The sequence below is a fragment of the Coregonus lavaretus genome (assembly GCF_964263955.1).
Source record: "Coregonus lavaretus genome assembly, chromosome: 11".
NCBI lineage: Eukaryota > Metazoa > Chordata > Actinopteri > Salmoniformes > Salmonidae > Coregonus > Coregonus lavaretus.
The window spans coordinates 47,036,972-47,057,081 of NC_139998.1; the positions used below are offsets into that span (position 1 = coordinate 47,036,972).

The following is a 20,110-nucleotide window of genomic DNA, read 5'->3' on the forward strand; positions in this document are numbered from 1 at the left end:
TTAGGCAAGCCTAAATTAGTTCAGAAGTCAAATTTGGCTTAATAAATCACATAATAAGTTATATGTGCTTGATATGATTTTTGAATGACTAACCCTTCCTCTGTCCCCCACACATACAACATCTGTAAGGTCCCTCAGTCAAGTATTGAATTTCAAACACAGATTCAACTACAAAGACCAGGGAGCTTTTCGAAAGCTTCATAAAGAAGGGCAGTGATTGGTAGATGAGTAACAATAACTAATCAGACATTGAATATATCTTTAATCCTTAAGAATCTATTGATGCACCGCTGCGTCAATCTAATGAACATAATGAAAAAATCCCCATCAAAATCAGTCAGTTTAAGCTTGAGATATATTTTTTGGCATGAGCTGCGTCTCAATCCACCACATCCACCTATGTCGCCCTTACGCATCTGCGGTGGAAAGAGACAGAGCTACAGCTTTGCAACTCGAAAATCGGTATTCTCACGAAAACGTCTGTAGCGTTCGAACGGTTTGGCCTACTAACTAATATGACCACTCTATGGAAAGATGAGACTCACGAACACGATGGTGTTCTCTGTTCCCCACAAGCCCCACGGGACTCGTCTGAAGGTACAAAATGAATGGAAGTATGGAGGTAGTTTTGTGCCAACAAAAAAAATTAAAATATTTCCTGAGCTTACTTATATCTCCTAGCTATAGGACAGACACTTAAAAACCTTATTCCTTCTGATACATTTTTTTATTGTCTTTTTTGCAATTTATGAATGTGTTATTCAATGCGTTTCTATGGGCTATAGTAGTAAAGGCCAAATTCAATATTTTATCAAAATCGTAAAAAATTTTCAATAGCTAAATGACCATCTTAAAACAATTCCATATGTTAGCTAAGTAGAACCGGGAGTTTTTCAGGATGAAAAGAAACGGGATGGAGCTAAGCACAGGCAAAATCCTAGAGGAAAACCTGCTTCAAGTCTGCTTTACACCAGACACTGGAAGAGGAATTCACCTTTCAGCAGGACAATAACCTACAACACAAAGCCAAATCTACCCAGGATTTGCTTACCACAGTGAATGTTCCTCAGTGGCCAAGTTGCAGTTTTGACGTAAATCTGTTTGAAAATCTATGGCAAGACTAGAAAATTGTTGTGTAGCCATAATCCCCAACACCTTGACAGAGCTTGAATAATTTTGAAAATAATATTGGGCAAATATTGCACAATACAGGTGTGCAAAGCGCTGAGACTTACCCAAGAAGAAACAGCTGTAATAGCTGCCAAAGTTGTTTCTAACATGTATTGACTCAGGGGGGTGAATACTTATCTAATCAAGGTATACAGTGAGGGAAAAAAGATACCCTGCTGATTTTGTGCGTTTGCCCATTGACAAAGACATGATCAGTCTATAATTTTAATGGTAGGTTTATTTGAACAGTGAGAGACAGAATAACAACAAAGAAATCCAGAAAAACACATGTCAAAAATGTTATAAATTGATTTGCATTTTAATTAGGGAAATAAGGATTTGACCCCCTCTCAATCAGAAAGATTTCTGGCTCCCATGTGTCTTTTATACAGGTAACGAGCTGAGATTAGGAGCACACTCTTAAAGGGAGTGCTCCTAATCTCAGCTTGTTACCTGTATAAAAGACACCTGTCCACAGAAGCAATCAATCAATCAGATTCCAAACTCTCCACCATGGCCAAGACCAAAGAGCTCTCCAAGGATGTCAGGGACAAGATTGTAGACCTACACAAGGCTGGAATGGGCTACAAGACCATCGCCAAGGAGCTTGGTGAGAAGGTGACAACAGTTGGTGCGATTATTCGCAAATGGAAGAAACACAAAATAACTGTCAATCTCCCTCGGCCTGAGGCTCCGTGCAAGATCTCACCTCGTGGAGTTGCAATGATCATGAGAACGGTGAGGAATCAGCACAGAACTACACGGGAGGATCTTGTCAATGATCTCAAGGCAGCTGGGACCATAGTCACCAAGAAAACAATTGGTAACACACTACGCCGTGAAGGACTGAAATCCTGCAGCGCCCGCAAGGTCCCCCTGCTCAAGAAAGCACATATACAGGGCCGTCTGAAGTTTGCCAATGAACATCTGAATGATTCAGAGGAGAACTGGGTGAAAGTGTTGTGGTCAGATGAGACCAAAATGGAGCTCTTTGGCATCAACTCAACTCGCCGTGTTTGGAGGAGGAGGAATGCTGCCTATGACCCCAAGAACACCATCCCCACCGTCAAACATGGCGGTGGAAACATTATGCTTTGGGGGTGTTTTTCTGCTAAGGGAACAGGACAACTTCACCGCATCAAAGGGACGATGGACGGGGCCATGTACCGTCAAATCTTGGGTGAGAACCTCCTTCCCTCAGCCAGGGCATTGAAAATGGGTCGTGGATGGGTATTCCAGTATGACAGTGACCCAAATCACATGGCCAAGGCAACAAAGGAGTGGCTCAAGAAGAAGCACATTAAGGTCCTGGAGTGGACTAGCCAGTCTCCAGATCTTAATCCCATAGAAAATCTGTGGAGGGAGCTGAAGGTTCGAGTTGCCAAACATCAGGCTCGAAACCTTAATGACTTGGAGAAGATCTGCAAAGAGGAGTGGGACAAAATCCCTCCTGAGATGTGTGCAAACCTGGTGGCCAACTACAAGAAACGTCTGACCTCTGTGGTTACCAGCAAGGGTTTTGCCACCAAGTACTAAGTCATGTTTTGCAGAGGGGTCAAATACTTACAGTGGGGAAAAAAAGTATTTAGTCAGCCACCAATTGTGCAAGTTCTCCCACTTAAAAAGATGAGAGAGGCCTGTAATTTTCATCATAGGTACACGTCAAATATGACAGACAAAATGAGGAAAAAAAATCCAGAAAATCACATTGTAGGATTTTTTATGAATTTATTTGCAGATTATGGTGGAAAATAAGTATTTGGTCAATAACAAAAGTTTCTCAATACTTTGTTATATACCCTTTGTTGGCAATGACACAGGTCAAACGTTTTCTGTAAGTCTTCACAAGGTTTTCACACACTGTTGCTGGTATTTTGGCCCATTCCTCCATGCAGATCTCCTCTAGAGCAGTGATGTTTTGGGGCTGTCGCTGGGCAACACAGACTTTCAACTCCCTCCAAAGATTTTCTATGGGGTTGAGATCTGGAGACTGGCTAGGCCACTCCAGGACCTTGAAATGCTTCTTACGAAGCCACTCCTTCGTTGCCCGGGCGGTGTGTTTGGGATCATTGTCATGCTGAAAGACCCAGTCACGTTTCATCTTCACTGCCCTTGCTGATGGAAGGAGGTTTTCACTCAAAATCTCACGATACATGGCCCCATTCATTCTTTCCTTTACACGGATCAGTCGTCCTGGCCCCTTTGCAGAAAAACAGCCCCAAAGCATGATGTTTCCACCCCCATGCTTCACAGTAGGTATGGTGTTCTTTGGATGCAACTCAGCATTCTTTGTCCTCCAAACACGACGAGTTGAGTTTTTACCAAAAAGTTCTATTTTGGTTTCATCTGACCATATGACATTCTCCCAATCCTCTTCTGGATCATCCAAATGCACTCTAGCAAACTTCAGACAGGCCTGGACATGTACTGGCTTAAGCAGGTCTGGCACTGCAGGATTTGAGTCCCTGATGGTAGTCTTTGTTACTTTGGTCCCAGCTCTCTGCAGGTCATTCACTAGGTCCCCCCGTGTGGTTCTGGAATTTTTGCTTACCGTTCTTGTGATCATTTTGACCCCACAGGGTGAGATCTTGCGTGGAGCCCCAGATCGAGGGAGATTATCAGTGGTCTTGTATGTCTTCCATTTCCTAATAATTGCTCCCACAGTTGATTTCTTCAAACCAAGCTGCTTACCTATTACAGATTCAGTCTTCCCAGCCTGGTGCAGGTCTACAATTTTGTTTCTGGTGTCCTTTGACAGCTCTTTGGTCTTGGCCATAGTGGAGTTTGGAGTGTGACTGTTTGAGGTTGTGGACAGGTGTCTTTTATACTGATAACAAGTTCAAACAGGTGCCATTAATACAGGTAACGAGTGGAGGACAGAGGAGCCTCTTAAAGAAGAAGTTACAGGTCTGTGAGAGCCAGAAATCTTGCTTGTTTGTAGGTGACCAAATACTTATTTTCCACCATAATTTGCAAATAAATTCATTAAAAATCCTACAATGTGATTTTCTGGATTTTTTTTTCTCAATTTGTCTGTCATAGTTGACGTGTACCTATGATGAAAATTACAGGCCTCTCTCATCTTTTTGAGTGGGAGAACTTGCACAATTGGTGGCTGACTATTTTCCACCATACTGAACAGCGCCGGAGAAGATGGCTGCCGTTTTACAGCCCTCTAACCAATTGTACTATTATGTGTGTTTTTCCGCGTTATTTGTAATTTATTTTGTACATAATGTTTCTGCCATCGTCTCTTATAACCAAAAAGAGCTTCTGGATATCAGGACAGCGATTACTCACCTCGTATTGGACGAAGATTTTTTCTTCAACGAGGCGGCCGCGAAGGATATCATACAGACACCCGACAAGGCCCAAATCCCCGTCATTCGCGTGAGGAAGAGAAGGAGATATCGCGGACGTAGATCGGGGTGCCTTGTAAGGATCGACGGCGAGCGAGTAAACTGCCTCTTCCATCAATCCTATTAGCCAACGTTCAATCTTTTGAAAATAAAGTGGACGATTTAAGATTACGGTTATCCTACCAACGGGACATTAAAAACTGTAATATATTATGTTTCACGGAGTCGTGGCCGAACGACGACAATGATAACATTCAGCTAGCAGGCTATACGCTACATCGGCAGGACAGAACGGCTGACTCTGGTAAGACAAGGGGTGGCGGTCTGTGTATATTTGTAAACAACAGCTGGTGCACAAAATCAAATACTAAGGAAGTCTCGAGGTTTTGCTCGCCTGAGGTAGAGTATCTTATGATAAGCTGTAGACCACACTATTTACCAAGAGAGTTTTCATCTATATTTTTCATAGCTGTCTATTTACCACCACAAACCAATGCTGGCATTAAGATTGCACTGAATGAGTTGTACAAGGCCATTAATCAACAGGAAAACGCTCATCCAGATGCAGCGCTCCTAGTGGCCGGGGACTTTAATGCAGGGAAACTTAAATCCGTTCTACCTAATTTCTACCAGCATGTTAAATGTGCAACCAGAGGGAAAAAAACTCTAGACCACCTTTACTCCACACACAGAGACGCATACAAAGCTCTCCCTCGCCCTCCATTTGGCAAATCTGACCATAACTCTATCCTCCTGATTCCTGCTTATAAGCAAAAACTAAAGCAGGAAGCACCAGTGACTCGGTTAATAAAAAAGTGGTCAGATGACGCAGATGCTAAGCTACAGGACTGTTTTGCTAGCACAGACTGGAACATGTTCCGGGATTCTTCAGACAGCATTGAGGAGTACACCACATCAGTCACTGGCTTCATCAATAAGTGCATCGATGATGTCGTCCCCACAGTGACCGTACGTACATACCCCAACCAGAAGCCATGGATTACAGGAAACATCCGCACTGAGCTAAAGGGTAGAGCTGCCGCTTTCAAGGAACGGGACTCTAACCCGGACGCTTATAAGAAATCCCGCTATGACCTCCGACGAACCATCAAACAGGCAAAGAGTCAATACAGGTCTAAGATTGAATCATACTACACTGGCTCTGACGCTCGTCGGATGTGGCAGGGCTTGAAAACTATTACAGACTACAAAGGGAAGCACAGCCGCGAGCTGCCCAGTGACACAAGCCTACCAGACGAGCTAAACCACTTCTATGCTCGCTTCGAGGCAAGCAACACTGAAGCATGCATGAGAGCACCAGCTGTTCCGGATGACTATGTGATCACGCTCTCCGTAGCCGATGTGAGTAAGACTTTTAAGCAGGTCAACATTCACAAGGCCGCAGGGCCAGACGGATTACCAGGACGTGTACTCTGAGCATGTGCTGACCAACTGGCAAGTGTCTTCACTGACATTTTCAACATGTCCCTGACTGAGTCTGTAATACCAACATGTTTCAAGCAGACCACCATAGTCCCCGTGCCCAAGGACTCTAAGATAACCTGCCTAAATGACTACCGACCCGTAGCACTGACGTCTGTAGCCATGAAGTGCTTTGAAAGGCTGGTCATGGCTCACATCAACAGCATTATCCCAGAAACCCTAGACCCACACCAATTTGCATACCGCCCCAACAGATCCACAGATGATGCAATCTCTATCGCACTCCACACTGCCCTTTCCCACCTGGACAAGAGGAACACCTACGTGAGAATGCTATTCATTGACTACAGCTCAGCATTCAACACCATAGTGCCCTCTAAGCTCATCACTAAGCTAAGGATCCTGGGACTAAACACCTCCCTCTGCAACTGGATCCTGGACTTCCTGACGGGCCGCCCCCAGGTGGTAAGGGTAGGTAACAACACATCTGCCACACTGATCCTCAACACGGGGGCCCCTCAGGGGTGCGTGCTCAGTCCCCTCCTGTACTCTCTGTTCACCCATGACTGCATGGCCAGGCACGACTCCAACACCATCATTAAGTTTGCCGACGACACAACAGTGGTAGGCCTGATCACCGACAACGATGAGACAGCCTATAGGGGGGAGGTCAGAGATCTGGCCGTGTGGTGCCAGGACAACAACCTCTCCCTCAACGTGACCAAGACAAAGGAGATGATTGTGGACTACAGGAAAAAAAAGAGGACTGAGCACGCCCCCATTCTCATCGACGGGGCTGTAGTGGAACAGGTTGAGAGCTTCAAGTTCCTTGGTGTCCACATCACCAACGAACTATCATGGTCCAAACACACCAAGACAGTCGTGAAGAGGGCACGACAAAGCCTATTCCCCCTCAGGAGACTAAAAAGATTTGGCATGGGTCCTCAGATCCTCAAAAAATTCTACAGCTGCACCATCGAGAGCATCCTGACTGGTTGCATCACCGCCTGGTATGGCAACTGCTTGGCCTCTGACCGCAAGGCACTACAGAGGGTAGTGCGTACGGCCCAGTACATCACTGGGGCAAAGCTTCCTGCCATCCAGGACCTCTATACCAGGCGGTGTCAGAGGAAGGCCCTCAAAATTGTCAAAGACTCCAGCCACCCTAGTCATAGACTGTTCTCTCTGCTACCGCACGGCAAGCGGTACCGGAGTGCCAAGTCTAGGTCCAAAAGACTTCTCAACAGCTTCTACCCCCAAGCCATAAGACTCCTGAACAGCTAATCATGGCTACCCGGACTATTTGCACTGCCCCCCCACCCCATCCTTTTTACGCTGCTGCTACTCTGTTAAGTATTTATGCATAGTCACTTTAACTCTACCCACATGTACATATTACCTCAACTACCTCAACTAGCCGGTGCCCCCGCACATTGACTCTGCAACGGTACCCCCCTGTATATATAGCCTCCCTACTGTCACTTTATTTTACTTCTGCTCTTTTTTTTCTCAACACTTTTTTTGTTGTTGTTTTATTTTTACTTTTTTGTTTAAAATAAATGCACTGTTGGTTAAGGGCTGTAAGTAAGCATTTCACTGTAATGTCTGCACCTGTTGTATTCGGCGCATGTGACCAATACAATTTGATTTGATTTGATTTGACGAAATACTTTTTTCCCCCACTGTATTTCCCTCATTAAAATGCTAATCAATTTATAACATTTTTGACATGCGTTTTTTTGTGTTTTTTTTTTTACTACCATTAAAATTATAGACTGATCATGTCTTTGTCAGGGGACAAACGTACAAAATTAGCAGGGGATCAAATACCTTTTTCCCTCACTGTATATATATATATTTTTTTTTTCTTTTTGTGTAATCTTTTTTTTAAATTACACATTTTCTTCCACTTTGACATTACAGAGTATTTTTGTGTAGACAAAAAAAATTACTACTAAATCCTTTTTAATCCCACTTTGTAACGCAACAACATGTGAAAAAAGTTCAATGGGGTGCATACTTTCTATAGATACTTATTGACCTCTGAGAATACAGATGTAGGATCTTAATTTGAGCCAGTTTTCTATAGCAGGAAAATAATCTTGCAGCAATAGGAAATGTGAATTATTTTGTGGAGAATAATTAACGGATTTTTTTATAGGAGTTGATTCATTTTTCGTAAGAAAAAATCAAGTCTGAAATTTCAAAGTGGAAATTACAAACTTCAGAAGCCTTTTAAAACCTCAAATACACTACAAGTTTTACATTTCCTGCATTGCATGAAAGTTCTCCTGCAACAGGGGGATCAAATTAAGATCCTACATATGTTCCTCTATGCTGTGAACTGTTGTATTCTATATTGATACTGTTTGAGAGACAGGAAGAACTCACACACAGTTTACTCCTGTGGTGTCAGTAAGATGTTATTGAAGGTTTTCATTGAACTGGTGATGGACTTGATGAATGAGGGGTCAGATGAAATTGTATTTGTCACGTGCCTAATACAACAGCTGTAGTCTTTACCGTGAAATGTTTGCTTATGAGCCCTTTCCAACGATCCAGAGTTAAAAAATGATTATAAAAAGTAAAATATTAACCCAATAGGAATAAGGTGTACCAGTACCAGATCAATGTGCAGGGGCACAAGCTATTTGAGGTAGCTACTGTATGTACATGAGGGCAGGGTAAAGTGACTAGGCATCAGGATAGATAATAACAAGAGTCAAATAAAGAACAGAGTAGCCTGGATTTAGTGCATCTGTGAGAACGATAATTACATTAAGTAACCCATTCACATGGTATGGGAAATAATGCAGGATAATTGATTTAATCAACCAATGTGCTCACGGGATTTTTCAATATCTCAAAGAGTTTTTTTTTAACTGTACATCCAACATTTATCAGGCGCTTTGTTAAAAGAAAGTGGTTGAGATGTGGTACAATTAACGATAATCCTTCCCTTTAATTTGGAGGCAACAATCAGTGTGAGGGTGTGAGGTTGTGAGGGTGAGTGTGAGGGTGTCCTTCTTTTTAGTATGAATATGAGTATTCATAGGAAGTAAGATACTTTGATGACAGGACTTTTGGGTATGTGCCATGTGTAAGTCATTGTAAAGCCTGACTCACTGACACCATACCATCTGTTGATAGTAAGCAGTGATTGTGAATTTCAGCACATTACAAAAGGGTCACAGTACACTTTGAAGTGAACTATAGACGCACTATGACCTTTTTGTTCATTCTGGCAATGTAACTCAGGGCTGCCAACATTTCCTACATGAAAGAAAGGGAGTTGCCCACCCCTAGTCTTAGGAGTTAGTCTAGGGGGTTTCCAACCTCTGGTCTAGTCTTCCTCTATGCCCAGGGAGGAGCTGACTCCCTGTGTGTCACACTACAAAGCTCATTCTCCCTCAGTCCCAGGAGAAACCAAGCCTTGATCTCTTTATCTGGAGCAGAAGAATACTGCAACTTTTGATGAGCGTCATTGAAATGGTTTATGGCTACTGCCTGCAAACACACATGTATCAAACATTCACCTTTCAACTTCTCCTCTGATGCACCTGTCCCAGCAGCTGATGTTTGAGGTTGCAGGAGTCAGAGAGGCGAACACTAACACACCCGGAGACACACAGAGACACACTAACACACCCGGAGACACACAGAGACACACTAACACACCCGGAGACACACAGAGACACACTAACACACCCGGAGACACACAGAGACACACTAACACACCCGGAGACACACAGAGACACACTAACACACCCGGAGACACACAGAGACACACTAACACACTAACACACCCGGAGACACACAGAGACACACTAACACACCCGGAGACACACAGAGACACACTAACACACCCAGAGACACACAGAGACACACTAACACACCCAGAGACACACAGAGACACACTAACACAAGGGGGAACCCGACGAGAGCATGAATTGCAATTTGTGCTTCCATCTCTCCTGTCTGTTTCCTGCAGCGAAGCAAATTAGCAACGTGTCAGGGATGGTTATGGAAACGGGCACCCCACTTTTGAATGGCTATGTAGCGTTAATCAAACCAAGGCCTTTGAACAGACGGTTTGAAATCGGCCCTCTTATCTGTTGATATTGCTTTTTGAGTCAAAGAGTGGCTAGGGAGAGCATAAGCTTGAAGCTCACAGTTTTTGTTTAATGAAAAAAGGGATTTAAAAGATAACCACTTTTCTCCATCCTTTAACATACAGAGGGTGTTTGAATTTCAGTCAATGAGTAGAGTTGCATTCTCTCAGAGTTTCAAAAAGAAAAGCCTTTAGGGTGTCCATATGTCACTCAATCATTTGTTTTGGTTCTTCTGACTTTTTAGTTTTAATTCTTTCGAAAATGAATGATTCATAATGCCTTTATAAGCCCTACATGCTTCACAACTTAATAACCACATTTCATACTGAAGAGATTGTGAAGGTCATATGTAGATTGCTGTGCCAAATGTAACCACAATGTCATATCTCAACAAAGCTGTGCTTTACAAAGGGTGAGCAATGCTATCTTTGATTATAGCAATTGTGAGACTCATGCTCCAGTCCTTTTCTTTGGATCTGACACTGTTTCTGATTCTCTCTCTCTCTCTCTCTCTCTCTCTTTCTCTCTCTATCTCTCTCTCTCTCTCTCTCTCTCTCTCTCTCTCTCTCTCTCTCTCTCTCTCTCTCTCTCTCTCTCTCTCTCTCTCTCTTTCTCTCCTCCCAGAACCGTTTCCACCTGCAGATGGTTACTCGGATCCCCCCGTCTGGCCTGTCAGAGCTGCTGCTGGCCGTCCTCCAGCGGAGTGGCTGGCAGGAGGGCATGGCCGTGCTGTGCCAGGGCTGGGAGGAGGCTGGACTGCTGGAACTACTGGACCTCCAGAGCCACCTGGAATGGGGCGCCACCCGCTGGCACCTCCGCGCCCTCCTCAACCTCACCCGGGCCGGCCCCGCAGAATCCCAAATCCAGGACTTCCTTTCAGAACACTTCCGGGGTCAGGGCCCAAGTCATATCCCACCACCGGCCGCGGTGCTGCTGTTTGGGGCCGACCCGGAGTGCGCGGCGGCTGTTCTGCGGAGCGCCCAGGACATGGGGCTGACGCTGCCCACGGTGCACTGGGTGCTGGGCTACCCACTGAGCCCTGACGCCCTGCACTCCATCGGCCTGCCCCTGGGTCTGCTGGCCTACGGTGAGGTGGAGCGCAAGCCGCTGGACTTCTACATCCGCGACGCACTCCAGCTGGTAGGCCGGGCAGTGTCGGCGGCCACGGTGGTGCGTCCAGACCTCGCGCTCATCCAGAACATGGTCAACTGCTACGACAAACCCAACAAGCATGAAGTGCCCTCCTCCGGACAGTACCTCGCCAGGTACGGCTGGTTTACTTTGAACCTTTAACTCACAGTCTCTGGAGGTTTAAAAGAATAGCTTACACACATACACACAGGTCCAACATTATTGGCACCGTTGATAAAGATGAGCAAAAATCTTCACACCCCTTGACTTTTTCCACATATTGATGTGTTACAGCCTGAATTTAAATGGACCACATTTTTAGTTTGTGTTACCCCATAATGTCAAAGTGGAATAATGTATTTTATTTTTTTTACAAATTGATTACAAATGAAAAGCTGAAAAGAGTCAATAAGTATTCAACCCCTTTGTTATGTCAAGCCTAAATACTGCATTCGGAAAGTATTCAGACCCCTTGACTTTTTCCACATTTTGTTACGTTACAGCCTTATTCTAATATGGATTAAATTGTTTTTTTCCCCACATCAATCTACACACAATACCCCATAATGACAAAGCAAAACAGGTTTTCAGAAAATGTTGGAAATTTATACATAAGTATTCAGACCTTTTACTCAGTCCTTTGTTGAAACACCTTTGGCAGTGATTACAGCCTCGAGTCTTCTTGGGTATGACGCTACAAGCTTGGCACACCTGTATTTGGGGAGTTTCTCCCATTCTTCTCTGCAGATCCTCTCAAGCTCTGTCAGGTTGGATGGGGAGCGTCGCTGCACAGCTATTTTCAGGTCTCTCCAGAGATGTTCGATCGGGTTCAAGTCCGGGCTCTGGCTGGGCCATTCAAGGACATTCAGAGACTTGTCCTGAAGCCACTACTGCGTTGTCTTGGCTGTGTGCTTAGGGTCGTTGTCCTGTTGGAAGGTGAACCTTTGCCCCAGTCTGAGGTTCTGAGCGCTCTGAAGCAGGTTTTCATCAAGGACCTCTCTGTACTTTGCTCCGTTCATCTTTCCCTCAATCCTGACTATTCTCCCAGTCCCTGCCACTGAAACACATCTCCACAGCATGATGCTGCCACCACCATGCTTCACCGTATGGATGGTGCCAGGTTTCCTCCAGATGTGACACTTGGTATTCAGGCCAAAGAGTTCAATCTTGGTTTCATCAGACCAGAGAATCTTGTTTCTCATGGTCTGAGAGTCCTTTAGGTGCCTTTTGGCAAACTCCAAGTGGGCTGTCATGTGTATTTTATTGAGGAGTGGCTTCCGTCTGGCCACACTACCATAAAGACCTGATTGGTGGAGTGCTGCAGAGATAGTTGTCCTTCTGGAAGGTTCTCCCATCTCCACAGAGGAACTCTGGAGCTGTCAGAGTGACCATTGGGTTCTTGGTCACCTCCCTGACCAAGGCCCTTCTCCCCCGATTGTTCAGGTTGGCCGGGCGGCCAGCTCTAGTAAGAGTCTTGGTGGTTCCAAACTTCTTCCATTTAAGAATGATGGAGGCCACAGTGTTCTTGGGGACCTTCAATGTTGCAGACATGTTTTGTTACCCTTCCCCAGATCTGTGCCTCGACACAATCCTGTCTCGAAGCTCTACGGACAATTCCTTCGACCTCATGGCTTGGTTTTTACTCTGACATGCACTGTCAACTGTGGGACCTTATATAGACAGGTGTGTGCCTTTCCAAATCATGTCCAAACAATTGAATTTACCACAGTTGGACTCCAATCAAGTTGTAGAAACATCTCAAGGATGATCAATGGAAACAGGATGCACCTGAGCTCAATTTGAGTCTCATAGCAAAGGGTCTGAATACTAAGGTATTTCTGTTTTTAATTTTTAATAAATTTGCAAACATTTCTTAAAACCTGTTTTTATTGTTTTATTTATTTTATTGTCATTATGGGGTATTGTGTGTAGATTGATGAGGACACATATTTTTTAATCCATTTTAGAATAAGGCTGTAACGTAACAAAATGTGAAAAAAGTCAAGGGGTCTGAATACTTTCCGAATGCACTGTAAGTTCAGGAGTAAGATTTTGCTTAACAAGTCACATACAAAACTTGCCTGGAATCACTCTGTGTGCAATAATAGTGTTTAACATGATTTTTGAATGACTACCTCATCTCTGTACCCTACACATACAATTGTCTGTAAGGTCCCTCAGTCGAGCAGTGAATTTCAAACACAGATTCAACCACAAACACCAGAGAGGTTTTCCAATGTCTCGCAAAGAAGGGCACCTATTGGTACTGTAGATGGGTAAAAAAAAAGCAGACTTTGAATATCCCTTTGAGCATGGTGAAGTTATTAATTACACTTTAGATTGTGGATAAATACACCCAGTCACTACAAAGATACAGCCGTCCTTCCTAACTTAGTTGCCGGAGAAGAACGAAACCGCTCAGGGATTTCACCATGAGGCCAATGGTGACTTTAAAACAGCTACAGAGTTTAATGGCTGTGATTGGAGAAAATGAATTGAATGAAAGTAAAACTGCTAAAAATGTGGCAAAGAAATTAACTTTTTGTCCTTAATACAAAGTGTTACGTTTGGGGCAAATCCAATACAACACATTACTAAGTACCACTCTACGTATTTTCAAGCATGGTGGTGGCTGCGTCATGTCATGGGTATGCTTGTCTTCAGCAAGGACTAAGGAGTTTTTTAGGATAAAAAGAAACGGAATGCCTCCCGAGTGGCGCAGCGGTCTAAGGCACTGCATCGCAGTGCTAGAGGCGTCACTACAGATCCAGGTTCGATCCCGGGCTGTATCGCACCCGGCCGTGACCAGGAGACCCATGAGGCGGCGCACAATTGGCCCAGCGTCGACCGGGATAGGGGAGGGTTTGGCCGGCTGGGATGTCCTTGTCCCATTGCGCTCTAGTGACTCCTTGTGGCAGCCGGGCGCATGCACGCTGACTTCGGTCGCCAGCTCTACAGTGTTTCCTCCGACACATTCGTGCGGCTGGCTTCCTGGTTAAGCGAGCAGTGTGTCAAGAAGCAGTGCGGCTTGGCGGGGTCGTGTTTCGGAGGACGCATGGCTCTCGACCTTCACCTCTCCTCAGTCCGTAAGGGAGTTGCAGCGATGGATAACACTTATGGAATGCTTGTAATTATACTTCAGTATACCATAGTAACATCTGACAAAAATATCTAAAAACACTGAAGCAGCAAACTTTGTGAAGACCAATACTCGTGTCATTCTCAAAACATTTGACCACGACTGTACACTGGAGTTGCTTACCAAGACGACAGTGAATGTGGCTGAGTTGCAGTTTTGACTTAAATCTGCATGAAAATCTATGGCAAGACCTGAAAATGGATGTCTAGCAATGATCAACAACCAACTTGACAGAGCTTGAAGAATTTGGAAAATAATCATGTGTAAATATTGCACAATCCAGGTGTGGAAAGCTCTTAGAGACTTACCCAGAAAGACTCACAGCTTGTCACGACTTCCTCCGAAGCTGCCTCCTCTCCTTGTTCGGGCAGGCTTTGGCGTTCATCGTCACCGGCCTTCTAGCCACTGCCGCTCCTCATCTCATCATTCCATTTGTTTTGTCTTGTTTATTGTGGAGGATAGAGAAGCTCGGTGGAGCTCCTTGTATTTGTATCGGCAGGACGTTTCCCCATGTACCTTTTTGTTTCCAGTGCGCCTGTTTTGCGCACTGGAGTGTTTTGACGCATTACTGCGTAACTCTGTATTTCTGAATAAATCCTGTTATTCTGTAATTTACCCTCCTGCGCCTGACTCCTTCGAAATCACTCATCACACAGTTGTAATTGCTGCCAAAGGTGATTCTAACATGTATTGACTCAGGGGGTTGAATACTTATCTAATAAGATATATTAATGTTTTATTTTTCATGAATATTTTACAAATGTTTGTATTTTATGTAGATTGTTGACAAAAAAATAGAATTAAATCCATCTGAATCCCACTTTGTAACTCAACATAATGTGGAAAAAGGTCAAGGGTTGTGAATATTTTCTGAAGGCATACACACACTACATGGCCAAACGTATGTGGAAATCCCTTTAAATTAGTGGATTCTATTTCTGCCACACCTGTTGCTGACAGGTGTATAAAATCGAGCACACAGCCATGCAATCTCCATAGCCCAACATTGGCAGTAGAATGGCCCGTACTGAAGAGCTCAGTGATTCAACGTGACACCGTCATAGGATGCCACCTTTCCAACAAGTCAGTTTGTCAAATTTCTGCCATGCTAGAGATGCCCCGGTCAACTGTAAGTGCTGTTAAATTAGGAACACCTTCCTAATATTGAGTTGACTCCAACGCTTCCCACAGTTGTGTCAAGTTGGTTGGATGTCCTTTGGGTGGTGGACCATTCTTGATACACACAGGAAACTGTTGAGCTTGAAAAACCCAGCATCGTTGCAGTTCTTGACACAAACCGGTGCGCCTGGCACCTACTACCATACCCCGTTCAAAGGCACTTAAATATTTTGTCTTTCCCATTCACCCTCTGAATGGCACACATACACAATACATGTCTTAATTATCTGTAGTCTTAAAAATCCTTCTTTAACCTGACTCCTCCCCTTCATCTACACTAATTGAAGTGGATTTAACAAGTGACATCAATAAGGGATCATAGCTTTCAACTGGATTCACCTGGTCAGTCTATGTAATAAAAAGAGCAAGTGTTCTTAATGTTTTGTATAATCAGTGTACAGAAATGAATACATACACACACACACACACACACACACACACATACATACTGTTGTATTGTATTCTGTTGCATCTCCTTTTAGCCAAGTTGTGTTTGAATAGTGTTTTCAGGTCCATGTTATTATAATGGTCTTGTTCGGTAAGTGCTATAGACAGTTAAGTAGTGGTTCTCTCCCAGTGTCAGTGTTCACAGGAGACTGCAAATAGGCCTATCTCTTGCTGAGGTCAGACTATTCGTCACCCCTAACCACAGAGCAGCTCTCCTAAACACAATGATAGATGAAGCCCCCGGTGTTTGGAGAGAGATTGGAGTGTGTTTATACACACATATACGTACACAGACTCTCTCTCTCTCTCTCTCTCTCTCTCTCTCTCTCTCTCTCTCTCTCTCTCTCTCGCTCTCGCTCTCGCTCTCTCTCTCGCTCTCTCTCGCTCTCTCTCGCTCTCTCTCGCTCTCTCTCTCTCGCTCTCTCTCTCTCTCTCTCTCTCTCTCTCTCGCTCTCGCTCTCTCTCACACACACACACACACATACACAGACAAATACAATACACACACACACACACGCGCACACACACACACATACACTCTCTCTCTCTTTCACATACACAGGCACATGCACACGTATGCACCCAGCTGGAATACAAACATGAAGTGGAGGAGGGTAGAGTTTTAAGCTTTATTCATGAGTTCCAGTCAGTTGCCTCCCCAACAGGGCAGCCAGGCTCCCTTATCAAAAGAGCCCACAGTCCTTTCTGTCTCTCCGTGGCTCAGAGCAGTGCAGAGCGACAGCAGCACACAGCTTTACAACCGCTGTATCTGCCACGGACCAGAGTAACAACAGCTGCGCAACCTAGCCATGCAGCCAGCGTCTCAGCACAAAAACACAATAGAATGAGCTATAATTGGGCCAATTGTAACCAGGCTCAGCTATATCATGTTGTTAAAAACGATACAGCAGAAATGATGCAAGGCAATAGCTTGTGGGTCTGGAATGCTAGCGCACCAGGTCACTGGCATGTTGTATTTATTAATTGGCCGAAAGTGGCAAGTCATTTTGAGCGGTATGCAGTAAGCACTTTGTTTCAGGAGTAGTGTTTGTTGCCTGGGCCTTCAACGCAGAGGATCATTATTACAAATGTTTTGGAAAGCACCCCTTTATAACTATAATATAACTATATTCAGTTCTACCAAGTCATTTAGGAGGGCCATCTAACTAATGGGATTGACTGGGTGCCTAGTGCTGAGTAAAGATCAACGGCGTTTTGCTCAAGAACAACTCCATGATAAAGTGTCATAATCATAATGTCACCTATACACATAATCACAGCTACATAACAGAGCAACTATTAGAGAGAGAAGAGGGCTTTAGGGGAGGAAGGAATGGATCATGAGAGAAATGCACCTCTTTAAGGAATACCTGGGAGAGGATAAAGTAATCCTACCCCCCCTTACCCCCCCCCCCCCCCCCCCCCCCCAAAAAAAAAAAAACTATTGTAAAGTGGTTGTCCCACTGGCTATCATAAGGTGAATGCACCAATTTGTAAGTCTCTCTGGATAAGAGCGTCTGCTAAATGACAAAAATGTAAATGTAAATGCATGAGGGATGATGAGAGTGGTAGATAGAAACCCAAAGAGATAGGTTGAGGTGGGGGAGGGGGGTGCTTTTAAGTAATTGCAACCTGTGCCTACTGTTAAAGAGGAACAACATAGCCTTTCAATGTAATGATGTAATAGCATCCAGCTCCTTTTACCTTGTGTGGGGTTGAGGAGAAAGAGGGGAGGTGGGGGGCTATAGGCTAAGACAGGGAGAAATTAATGACCTAAAGGTTTGGAGCCAAATTACCTTTTTCTTTTAGATGAAAGGAGTTCAGCGGCGGTCACGTGGTGTCATCTCAGTTATTGATGGCCGCACACATTCATCCTGACTCAACATGACTGTCACAGCAACCCTCAGCCAATGGGATTGGCTGGATCTGCATTTCCTGAAGTGACCCCTTCGCTAAGCTAACCGCTAGCGCTAAGCTAAACCCCCATGCCGTAATTCATTGAAGGACTAACCGCTAGGGGCTAGCATTTCACCATGGATCCGAGGCAGAAATGTATCAACTGGGGCAGGTTTTCACATGGAAATAAACTACTCACTCTCTCGACTAAGCAGAGCCTGGAGTTTACAGTCTGTGAGGAGGCCAAAAAGGTGTCAGCCAGAAAGATAGCCAATCCTAGCCACGGGGAAATGACTAGCTGTCAGTCAGGGTGGTGATGGTAAACACTGTTGGCCTTGCTGCAGGTGCAGGATGGATTAGTTTAGCTTCAGTAGATGCCAATCCTGGTTTTGACATGTTGTGCTACAGTAGCTAAGGTGCCTGTCTGGACTGTGCTGCAGGTCAGCTGTGGAGAGAAGAGGTGTAGGTGGTTACAGTCAGATCACAGTTTGCAGTTCACTGTGCATTTCCTGAAGTGAGTTTGATACTGTACAGTCTAACTCACTATCCCTGTGGCCAGAAGTTAATTGAGTCCATGTGCCCCTCCCCCCTCCACCACACCATATAAATAATCTATGGGAAATGCAATATCTTGGGACTCTCACAAATGCATGCACTAAATAGCTTGAAGGGTAGTGAAGTCCTGTAATCTAATGTGATCTCCTCTGGCCTATAGGTTCCTGTCCAACACGTCGTTCTCAGGGCTGACAGGGCCGGTGTCGGTACAGAGGAACCTATCCCGAGTTCTCACCTCTCAACGCTTCCACATCTGGAGCCTGCAGCGGGACGCGGTGGGCCAGCCCACCTGGGTGACTGTGGGCAGCTGGGAGGGGGGCCGCCTGGAGGTGGAGGACCAGGGCCTGTGGCAAGGGCACAATGGCAGGGGCCACGGCCGGGGGGAAGGCCAGAGGGGGCGGGGCGGGGGCCGGTGGCGGGCCGGCATTCCTGTTGCAGGCAGCCGGGTGCGGGTAGTCACCCTGGTGGAGCACCCCTTCGTATTCACGCGGGAGGTGGATGAGGACGGGAACTGCCCGGCAGGACAGTACTGCCTGGACGCGGGGACAAACAGCTCGGACATGCTGGAGCGCTACTTCAGTGAGCGCGCCTCGGGCAACTCTACCTTCCTGCCCACGGACTACGGCAAGTGTTGTTACGGATACTGCATCGACCTGCTGGAGAAACTGTCAGAGGACATGCGCTTCGAGTACGACCTGTACATCGTGGGTGACGGGAAGTACGGGGCGTCGAAGAGCGGCCGCTGGACTGGGCTGGTGGGTGACCTGCTCAATGGCGTGGCCGACATGGCCGTCACCTCGTTCAGCATTAACTCAGTACGCAGCCGTGTCATCGACTTCACCTCGCCCTTCTTCTCCACCTCGCTGGGCATCCTGGTGCGCAGCAAGGACACAGCGGCGCCGATCGGCGCCTTCATGTGGCCCTTGCACTGGTCTATGTGGGTGGGCATCTTCGTTGCGTTGCATATTACCGCCCTCTTTCTCACCCTCTATGAGTGGAAGAGCCCGTTTGGCATGACGCCACATGGACGCAACCGCCTGCGCGTCTTCTCCTACTCGTCTGCGCTCAACCTGTGCTACGCCATCCTGTTCGGCCGCACGGTCTCCAGCAAGACACCCAAGTGCTGGACGGGTCGGTTTCTGATGAACCTGTGGGCCATCTTCTGCCTGCTGGTGCTGTCCAGCTATACAGCCAACCTGGCCGCAGTCATGGTCGGCGAAAAGACCTTCGAGGAGCTCTCGGGGATCCACGACGCCAAGGTGAGTATTTGTTTTCATTATTAACTCTTCTCTCCCGTCACAATCTCTTTCTTTCTCTCTTTTTCCCTCACCCTCTATCTCTCTAATCTTTCCTCTCTCTCTCCCTTCCTCCTCTGCCTCCCTCCCTTCCACCCCAGCTCCACCACCCATCCCATGGTTTCAGGTTTGGCACGGTGAGGGAGAGCAGCGCTGAGGAGTACATGAAGAAGAGTTTCCCAGAGATGCACGAGTACATGAGGCGCTACAATGAGCCCACCACACCCGATGGAGTGTCCACCCTCAAGTAAGAGATCACAACATCTACAACCCTACTCCTGGAGAGCTACAGGGTGTGCATACTTTTGTTCCAGCCCTACACTCACATACCCGATTCAGCTAATCAAGGTCCTAATGAGCAGCTGCTTAGTAGAATCGGGTGTG

General features: G+C 45.7%; 1 protein-coding gene across 1 annotated transcript in view; it reads left to right on the forward strand.

Annotated features, from left to right (window-relative positions):
• Window positions 1-20,110, forward strand: part of LOC311137564 (glutamate receptor ionotropic, NMDA 3B-like) — a gene marked incomplete at both ends in the record, with an annotated part of 110,373 nt that overhangs the window by 59,508 nt on the left and 30,755 nt on the right. Inside the window, 3 exons of the mRNA XM_084172081.1 lie at window positions 10,709-11,349; window positions 18,592-19,690; window positions 19,828-19,973. Of these exons, the coding sequence (XP_084028207.1) occupies window positions 10,709-11,349; window positions 18,592-19,690; window positions 19,828-19,973 (1,886 nt within the window). The remainder of the gene's footprint in view (window positions 1-10,708; window positions 11,350-18,591; window positions 19,691-19,827; window positions 19,974-20,110) is intronic.